Source organism: Phalangium opilio, unplaced genomic scaffold, assembly GCF_054372755.1.
Source record: "Phalangium opilio isolate 3A_F unplaced genomic scaffold, DU_Popi_V2 ptg000041l_1, whole genome shotgun sequence".
Classification (NCBI taxonomy): Eukaryota; Metazoa; Arthropoda; class Arachnida; order Opiliones; family Phalangiidae; genus Phalangium; species Phalangium opilio.
Window position 1 is genome coordinate 1,679,143 of NW_028324165.1, and position 10,344 is coordinate 1,689,486.

The following is a 10,344-nucleotide window of genomic DNA, read 5'->3' on the forward strand; positions in this document are numbered from 1 at the left end:
CCTCCTAATATTCATGTTTAAAGTGAGAAATGGCCTCTTCCCAAAATATATAATAAATTGGTTCCCAAAGGGTAATAAAAATATAAGAACACGAGGAGACAAACATAACTTTTATTCTGAAAGTTGCAACTCTCGTATTAGAGACAAGAGCGTTAAATTCCAAGGCATAAAATGTTGGAATGAACTAGACAACAATCACAAAATTATAACTTCAATAACGCTTTTCAAAGATGCCATGAGCAACCATGTTGCACAGAAACTTAGTCAATGACGTTACGATTACCTGTAAGCAAAGTTAACAACTGCCAATTTAGGCCTCATATTTTTAAGCTAACTTATTTTATATTACTTTTATATTTTAATTTAACGCTGGACAACATTGTAAACAAGGGCTTCACCTTAATGTTTGCTCCAATAAAAGCCTTTATTATTATTATTATTATTATTATTATTAGACTATATATGACATAGGTGCCACCACTACTTATCTCAGTTTGTTGTAGCCTAGTTGCTAGCTAAGCTAACAGTACCGTCTTCTACCTCATCCTCCTATTACTTTAGCACACGAGATTCACGGCTATTTTAGCTGTCAATCAGTCCATTGTAAGTTTTCTCGGAATAAATATTTTGGGAAGTGACTTATGCTACTTGGCGACGGGCGAGCAAAAGTCCCTCAGTCCAGTCAAATTTTTCTTCATTTCCTCAGCCCCCTTATTTTTACTAAAATTCCCGATGAAGAACCGGTATTGCAGTGGTAATTCCGGGCCAAGCCAAGACGCTCAAGAGTTATATTCTTTCGAACACTATGGTATGGAAATGGTTTTCTGCTTTTGTTCAATTCTTAAATAGTTGGAAATGAAATAACGTTTCTTAATTGGGAATGGAAATGGTTGGTATTAGGAAACGACGGATCGGTAACAGATGGGGAGGTTGATGAAATCTATGGGTGGAATTGGTAAACAAAAATATGAACAAAAATGGAATGGAAATGGTAACGTTTGAAACTGAAATGCAGCTCTCTACACCCTCTGTCTATTGTCAAAGTATTTTTGACGGAAATAAGTACCAGCGATAATAAGTTAAAAGTGAAGACCCTTGGGAAACGGAGCATTTTAAGGGTTTGTTTCATTATTCAAGATGATGAAAGGTCGTTAAGTGCTACAGTTCAATATACGTTATGCATAATCTTAAAAATAACATAAAAAAGTGTGAACGTTTTGTCCAACGCATTTAAATGTGTTACGGGTCCAGAATAGGACGTTCTTAACAGACTAGGGGTTCGTCGCGTTACCAGTCTAGAGTAGAACTCAATCAAACCACTTCTAAAACTTCCCCATAGTGTTACCGATTTAAACAAGGCGGCTTGGTCATATTCGTAAAGGAGAAAAATTCAAACAACTTTCAAAAATATATTTAGATTAAAATTTGATCACTGAGACAATATACAGAATGCATGATATTGATACGTTACAATATTATAAAAAAGTAAAATTCAGTCATTTAAACCTCTACAACTACTAAGTATAGGAAAAACAAGTTTATAATTCGAAAATTTTCCTGTCTCTGTTGTGGAAAGCTGATGACGAACTTGCGAAGTTAAAGCAAAAGTAAATAGATTATAAAATTGATACCTATTTACTTTTGGTTAAAGTAATTAAAGACGCAAATGAAGATCCAGGACTAGGGTTCAAAAATTACGGCAATTTTGAAAAATGGTAAATTACGTTCAAGGTAAGTAACCACAGTTAAAAAAATTAATTATATTGATAGTTTTTAAGCGGCAATGAAAGTTCCGAGGAAGAAGAATAGTTCGAAAGAAGAAAAGCTCAAACGTTTGGAACAATTCGAAAAATGTACCCAAAATTTATTATTGTTTATTTTAGCATCCTCTATGTGAATTTCACTACATTTAATGTAAAATTAGTAAACTACTTCTGAAAATGGCGGTGTTACAACTGGATATAGTGCCCCAAGAGTCTTTTCTTTAAAAATGAGCGGCGCTTCCGTTAATACAATTTAGAATGGTGAAATCTAATGGATTGTTACATACACAGTTTCGGCCCATTCATTACAGAAGACTAGCAAATATGGTTTTTGTCCAACAAATTTAAAATGTAAATACATCTATTCATACATGTGTCTTTTACGTTTATGTACAGTCAAATGACAATTCTGCGTAAATGCATAGTCACACCGATCGCATTTGAAGGGCTTCTCACCACTGTGAATGCGTTCGTGTCTGATCAAACTACTCTTGTGCGTACATTTATATTCACACTGATCACATTTGAAGGGTTTTTCAACACTGTGATGCGTACATTTATATTCACACTGATCACATTTGAAGGGTTTTTCAACACTGTGATGCGTACATTTATATTCACACTGATCACATTTGAATGGTTTTTCACCACTGTGAATATTTTCATGTCTGATCAAAGAACTCTTGTCCGTGCTGGCATATTCGCACTGCTCACATTTGAAGGGTTTTTCATCACTGTGAACGAGTTGATGTCTTAACAAATTGCCCTTCCGCGAACTTGCAAAGTTACACTGGTAACATATGAAGGGTTTTTCACCACTGTGAATATGTTCATGTCTGTTCAAAGAACCCTTGTCCGGGCTGGCATATTCGCACTGTTCACATTTGAAGGGTTTTTCACCACTGTGAAGGCGTTGATATTTTATCAAAGAAGATTTCTGCGTGAATCCATAGCCACACTGATCACATTTGAAGGGTTTTTCACCACTGTGAACGTGTTGATGTGCGATCAAAACTCTTTTCCGCGAACACGCAAAGCTACACTGGTCACATACGAAGGGTTTTTCACCACTGTGAATGCGTTGATGAGTGTTCAAAGAACTCTTCTGCGTGAATCCATAGCCACACTGATCACATTTGAACGGTTTTTCACCGCTATGAACGCGTTTATGTACGATCAAATCATACTTCCGCGAACTTGAAAAGTCACACTGGTCACATACGAAGGGTTTTTCACCACTGTGAAGGCGTTGATGCGCGATCAAATTACTCTTCCGCGTAAATGCATTGTCACACTGATCACATTTGAAGCGTTTTTCTTCGTTACCCTTTCTAATGCGACGTTGTAGAGCCCTTTTATATTCAGTTAAATTTTTGAACCCCGATGTACTTTTCTTCTTGAATGTCCCTACAGAAAATATAAAAACCACAAACATCATTTAAAACATTATACTTATACTTAGTAAAATATAATTTGTATCAAAAATACAATATCATTCAAGCGAACTTTGAAAAACCTTGGCTCGAAACCCGAAAGGTTGTACTCATCCTTTCTTTGCTCTCAAATTAATTTTCGTTAAATCGTTTTAAGATACGTTCATTAGAACTTACTAAGCGATGAAACCAATATGTTATGATGAAGTATGTAGGACCGGATTAATTACAAAAATAGGAGGTTCATAATTGTTATGAATCATTAAAGAGCAGGATAAGAACAGATGCACGAACATTTGTCATACGTCTAGCCATGTCGAGGTTAGACAGTTTCCGTAACCTTACCCCTAACGATTATAAATATATAAAACTATAAGCATAAAGACGTATATCACTTATAATTAGTATCGACAGGAATACATAGATTTACAAGATTAGCTTAAAGCGGAATAAGAGCAAGGAGTTCGTGTCTCCGTCATTCGTGATTTTCGGAATATGATAAAAATACATTAGAATTGTTTAGCGACCTCCGAGCAGTTAAATGGAATACGCTATTAGGCTTTATACCGTGAAGTCGTAAATATGACTTCTCAATCTAGGTACTCAAGACTATAAAAGCATAAAATGACTTACCTGCAATTTCTGAACGAGGCGATGAGGTTTTACCTTCTGGAATCTTTGGAGCGACACCTTCTAATGTCTCCGAGTTGGACACCGAAATATTATTTTCAACTTGAATCGGAACTTCGGGTACATCAATATGAATAGAGACAGAATTCAATTCTGATAGTTCATTTCGGTTACGCTCAAGTTTAGGAACACACACTGGCACACTCAGTGACCTTGAACCGATAAACAGTTCCACAGTTTTATGTTGACTATTATCAGTTTTCTTTGCATCTGTCAAGGCGATTTCGGACTGGTTATCATCAAGACCGTTTTCTAAGACTCTTTCTAGTGAATCGCTTTCGACATTTGCGTCAAGAGAAAGATCCAAATGTTTTTCGACTTCAACATTCAATTCAGGACCACTAAATTTCTGCGATGGAGTTCTATTAACATCAGTTTCTCCCTCTGTTGACTCACTTTGCGATTTAAGAAGAGAGTCATTAACGTTAATATTGTTCTCAAGAGGTTCTCGCGGCGATTCGCTCTCCGTGTTCGTGTCAGGAGACATTTCGAATTGGTTTTCGACCTTAATTTTAAGTGAAAGCGCACTTTGAGGCAAACTGTAATCGCAATTCGGTTTAGGGACACACGGATTCGTATTTCGCGTTATAAACCCCATATTTTCAGTATTTATTGAGGCAATTTCAATTTCTGTGTTTGTATTGTAAAACTCCGCCACATATTGAGGTTCAAAAACAAGTGATTCTTGAATACTATCTTCTTTAACCAGAATGCCTTGGACACCATGCATCACGATAGGAAGGGATAACTCCTGGACATTAATTTCCAAATCATTTTCAACGGGTTCAGTTTTCACGTATTCATTATTAATTAATTGATGTATTCCACTTTTCTCCTATTTTTTAAACAATTAACAATAACTTTCATTCATAAAGTAATTCTCTTTTCTATTGACTATGAAAATGAAGGATGTTGTTTACCATCAGATCTTTGATTCTTCTTTCCAAGTCATTAATGACCCTATTGAGTCTTTCAATTTCGTCTATTTGCTTATTTATCGTTAACATTGTTTTCACTCCCTCTTTTTCCAAGTTTGAAATTAAGACATTACGCTAAACAAAATGAGATTCCATTACAAAACAATCTTCGGACTTTCTTTGGCTGAACGTATTTTAAAGGGGCAAGCAAGAAGAAGGGGCAAGCTAGAAAAAGGGGAACCAATGACACACAAGAAGTGGGTTCAGTAACAAAGGTCCTCGCTGAGTTTCTTGGTTAATAACGACGGACATATTACCAATACCCTTAGATTAAAACCTTTAATAAAGAGACAACAGATTCGACAACTTATCCTGTGCATATAAAATTGGCTATGATATCCCAAAAGGGTCTCATATTTTTGTGCTCCCCCTATGCTTTGAAAAATACCTCGGCTTCCAGTTTCCTAATTCGATCATCTCTAGCTTTTACTTCATTGATTAGATTATCTTTGCTTAAGTGATCATAGTTACAATTTTCCTCGTAGTCCATTTCCTAAAAACAAAGTTTCGATAACTTTCAGTTTGCCTAAAACAAACGGAATATTGCAATAATTGCGCAAATACCTCTTTAATTGCCAACCTTTGAAGATTTACTAAACTCATTTCGGAATTTCGTAAAGAGAGCTTGTGAAATTGTAAATCTTCCCTAAAATAAAATAATTATTCAAATTAAATTAAAATCGAACAAATAAGAAGACAGGTTTCCCCATACAATGTAGCTTTCGCTATAAAAAGCTAAGAAAAACATGGCAAAGCTTAACTAGTTCAAAAGATTGTGATAATTATCGCTGCAATTTTGTTCAAGAGCTATCTCAGAAACCTTACTGTGACGTCACCCAAGCTATGCTATTTGCCCATAAAATCTAATACAATTGTACTTTTTTAGTACATTTTAAAGTCTTCAGTACGTAAAGTACATTTTGATGTTTGAAAGTACATTTTCAAATTCCATTTTTTAACATTAGCGTCTATGGGGCGAAAATTACGCCGCAAGATGGCGCCAAAAGCCTTTCGTGCAGGGGGAAGGAAATTTTAATACCCCCAAAGGGAGAAAAGTACGTTTTCAAAAAGCCTCCCATTGGGGTAGTACGTTTTACTATTGGAGAATGTAGTCCCCAAAAATCTAAGGAACAACACTGATGGCCGCCCACTCAGTGTTGTTCTTAGCAATTTTGGGAATGTACTTTTCTCAACTCTAAAACGTACTTTTCCAGAAATAAGGAAGGGGAAAAAACGTACTTTTAACTTTCACCCCCTCCGAAACGCTTAGCGCGCCATCTAAGATACAAAATATCCCTGGAAAAAAAATTCCAGGGAAAGGGTTCAAAGGGTACAAAAGAACAATGGGTGATTTTTCCTTTTGGTTTTTTTGTCATGCGTAGACTTATTTTTTTAAAAAAGGAAGTTAGTTGAAAAATAAAACAAGGTGTCCGCCAGATTAAGTTCGTCCAAAAAAAGAATCAACTTTTTTAAATACTGAGAGATTAATTTCCTCGTCGTTATTCAAAAAGTGCAAAACCGTCCCCCACAAAAATTTAAAAATACTTCCCATTCTAGAAATTCCAAAAAGTACTAAATAACCTACCAAAAATACTAAATGTATTTTTCGTACTCGAAATTTGAAAATGTACTAAAAAGTATATTTGTACTACCAAGAACAACACTGCGCCCACTGCCAAAGTCAATCGTGTGACGTTTTACCTAGGTACTGACGTCACAATTGAGATAGCTCTATTTCTCAATCCCATATGAATACAGCAAAACGCTTCATTCTTAGTCTTTGATACTTTTTAGTAAGACAGTAGTAAAAATAGTAGTACTTTTCCTAGACGGAAAACCTTGCAAAAAAAAGCTATACCGATGATGGAGAAAATACTATGGATGAGGCATAATTCAGATATTGAGTTATCACGATTTAGTATGGTTTTACCAAGGAAGATGGAGATAGGGAAGTTTGGTCAGTATAGGAATCTCTCTTCACGAAATGTAGCAGGTCACGTGACTTCTATTCGGCGTTAGTATGAACTGCGCAGGAAACCGGTAGTGTCGCCTATCCTCAGCACGATGCGCGAGAAAAGTGCGGAGCATGCGCACATGCACATTCACGCCGAAAACGGGATTTTCGGGCGACCGGAGTTATAGCGTTACACGAAACTTCCCTATCTCCATCTTCCTTGGTTTTACTGTATAAATAATTTTCGATGATTCACCATTCCCAGTATTAGCTAATACTGCAATATTCAGCAACGAGGGTAGATCCTATACCTATGGGTAGATCCTATACCTATGGGTAGATCCTATACCTATGGGTAGATCTCACATGCAGAACCAAATCACACTGTAGCGTGGACATCTTACAAAGTTACACGAGTGGCTAAATGTGCGGTACTTTTGGGGGTAGAATGGAATTAAATTAACATTATTGTTGAAAAGGAGGCAATAAACATATGCTAATCAGCAATAATTTGGAAAAGATAGCAATATTCAGGGTTGAAAACATATATATTTTAGTAATATTTTGGAAAAGGGGGGAATTTTTCTATATGATAAGGTTACTTTATCTAACTAACCCAACCAACACTTGATTCAGATTAATTAGACCACGGATAGTTCGAAAAAAATAGTCCAAAAAGGGTCTAAACCCGCCGCAAGTGGGTCAAATTTTCTTTTGAAAATTGCATGTACTTACCACCATTAAGACCGCTACGCGCCCATGTGTGAAAACCATCTATTTTAGAAAAGGCATAATATTATTTGGGAAGTAAATGAAGATAAACAATAATATTTTGGAAAAGGTGTAATATTATTTTGGAAACTTAATAAATGTATACAATTTTTTGGAAAAGGCATAAGTAAATGAAGATGAACAGCAATATTTTTGAAAAGTCGGCCAATTATTGGGGAAGCAAATGATGGTAAACAACAATACTCTAAAAAGGCTTCAAAATGTTTTAGTTCTCGAATTGAGTCATCTTAATTAATTTATTATTTATTATCACCGATTTTTACGAGATTTGGTGGAATTATAGTAAATATATACGGCAGTAGGCAAGGGGCCTGCCTAAACAAAACTACCCATGAGAAACAACGTGTGGCCACCTCCAAGTGGTGTTTCTCGGGTAACGCTAAGTGCCACATATTAAGCAATTTTATTTAATTTTCCAAATATGTGACCGCCTTTCCAAAATATGTTGTTTATCATCCCAAATAATGTTACGCCTTTTCCAAAATATTGTGGTTTATCTTCATTTACTTACCAAATAATGTTACACCTTTTCCAAAATATTGTTGTTTATCTTCATTTACTTCCCAAATAATATTATGCCTTTTCCAAAATATAGTGGTTTATCTTCATTTACTTCCCAAATAATATTATGCCTTTTCCAAAATATTGTGATTTATCTTCATTTACTTCCGAAATAATCAACGCATTATAGCAAAATATCGTTGTTTATTTTTGAAATTGGAGCTTTCGTCAAATATTTTTCTACCCTGGTATGAGAATTGTAAATGATTCAGGGGTTGTTTAAAATTTCATAGCTATATTTCCGTCGCGAGTCCTTGTTATTATATTTACCCCCCCCCCCCGAGTAGTTTTTTAAGATTGAGGGCAGAATGCGTTTAGGCGCGTAGCGGTCTTAATGAGGGCAATTTTCAAATTTTCAAAAAACATTCCACCAAACTTGCGGCGGGTTTAGAATTTTTTCACTATTTTTTTTCGAACTCCCCGTGGTCTAGTTAGTCAGAAACCAGTGTTGGTTGGGTTAGTTAGATAAAGTAAAATCCTACCTGGATCAGTTACATGCCTTGTTGTTGACATCCAAGTTTTATTATATTTATCACTTACCAGTTTAAACGTTCGACCATAACACGACATTCTTTAACAAATTCCATCACTCTTAGTACAGTTTCCCTGTTAAGATAACATACGAAACATTTCAACAATAATAAAAATATGGCCATAAACAATCACTTAGTGTCACCTTGGACTAAGTAAAGCTTTACCGGGACTAGACACTCTAGCCTTTGGTAAGGCAATCCAGTTTGGCTCATAAAAGCCATTGGTGATCCCAGCGCACCTAGCGGGAACAAATGAAAGCTTGGCGGACAAACAAGATAGCACGTTTATTATTTTGTTACACATCCGGTTTACACGGCGCATGCGCGACTTTTCAACAAATCAGGACCCTTCACGAGTGATATTTGTAAACGGGCGGTTAGGACATTTAACGGGACGGCTAATTTCGAAGAAGCGGGCTAGATAAACGGAAATTTAAGTTTTCATTTAAGAAATTAGGTATGTAATAACGGTTAAACCAAAGAGAATATACCAAGAGGAGCGGAAGCTCTAGCATTTTTTAGTAGCCCTGAGTTTTAGGGTTCTAGTTCCGGTGAGTCACGTGAGTGATCGCGAAATTCGCGTCGTCTATTCCGTAGTCTGATAAAGTAGGGTTAGCTCATTAATCAACTGTTCTGTAGCTTCTGTTAACACTAAGACTCGGCTCTAAAATTTTGTCGATATGCAGACGACATATTCTAACCAATGAGAGGTGTAGCGAATAAGCCAATCACGAGAAACCGGATGTAGTTCCCTAAAACTCAAAAGCCACCAATTTTAAAAGCCTTGGCAAAGGCTAAAGCTTCCACTCCTCTTGGTATATTCTCTTTGGTTAAACACTGTATTTACCCAAAATGCAAAAATTATTCTCTATACTTTGACCCCACTTATGTGAAAGGCGTTAAATTTGTTCCTTTTCCTAAGCCTTTGACCAAGTTTGATTGTCAAAAATCGTTTCGAATTATACGCGCACGCGCGATGTATAACAAAATAATACACGTGCTATCTTGTTTGTCCGCCAAGCTTTCATTTGTTCCCGCTAGGTGCGCTGGGATCACCAATGGCTTTTGTGAGCCGCGTTTTTTATGGACTGTCTTGTCCCGGTGAAGCTTTACTTAGTCCAAGGTGTCACTAATGTACATTCTCACTTACCAGTCAGGACTGATATGACTTTAGGAACACTTTTCCGGGAAACACTATTAATCCAAAATTTCCTTTTAACAACTTTTACTGAATTACCCCAAATTCTAAAATAGTAGAAATCCTCCTATGCGTCGTCTGCTAAAACATTTTAATGACTTTTGGCTTCGGCTTTTAGGGGTAAAATAGTGAGTTTCAGCCATAGATACGTTAAAACAGGAATACATAGATTTACTACTTGGAATCTTTAAGAGGCCATAGACCCCACACAAATATCTGATTGACTGCGAGGGGAAGCGCCGAAAACTTTTAAACCACCTGCTCCTCCTTCCTCGCGTCTCATTGGTTATGCGAATGTGTGGGACAGATCTAGATCATGACCTATAAACATGGATGAAGGATGCGCGTGAAAAACATTCGAAGCTCAACGCGCGGACTTTCTTACAAAGAGAAGATGTTTTACATTTCTGGGCGCCATTTATTAAGATGGCGGCGGATTGGAA

The 10,344-nt window shown here is 36.3% G+C and overlaps 1 protein-coding gene across 4 annotated transcripts; it reads right to left on the minus strand.

The window, feature by feature from the left end:
* Positions 1 to 1,649: 1,649 nt before the first annotated feature.
* Positions 1,650 to 9,907, minus strand: LOC149679243 (uncharacterized). 4 transcript variants are annotated; one of them, XM_089834909.1, is made up of 8 exons: positions 9,551 to 9,739; positions 8,847 to 9,120; positions 8,711 to 8,776; positions 5,428 to 5,509; positions 5,252 to 5,356; positions 4,807 to 4,938; positions 3,830 to 4,721; positions 1,650 to 3,170 (listed from the first exon to the last, which is right to left on the minus strand). In XM_089834909.1, the coding sequence occupies exons 2-8, from the start codon at positions 9,023 to 9,025 to the stop codon at positions 2,125 to 2,127; spliced, it is 2,502 nt and encodes an 833-aa protein (XP_089691035.1). In that variant the 5' UTR covers positions 9,026 to 9,120; positions 9,551 to 9,739; the 3' UTR covers positions 1,650 to 2,124. The 4 variants fall into 4 exon arrangements, with proteins under 4 accessions (XP_089691035.1, XP_089691034.1, XP_089691033.1 ...); XM_089834908.1 differs by having other exon boundaries at positions 9,195 to 9,739; XM_089834907.1 differs by having other exon boundaries at positions 8,847 to 9,739.
* Between the last annotated feature and the right edge of the window lie 437 nt (positions 9,908 to 10,344).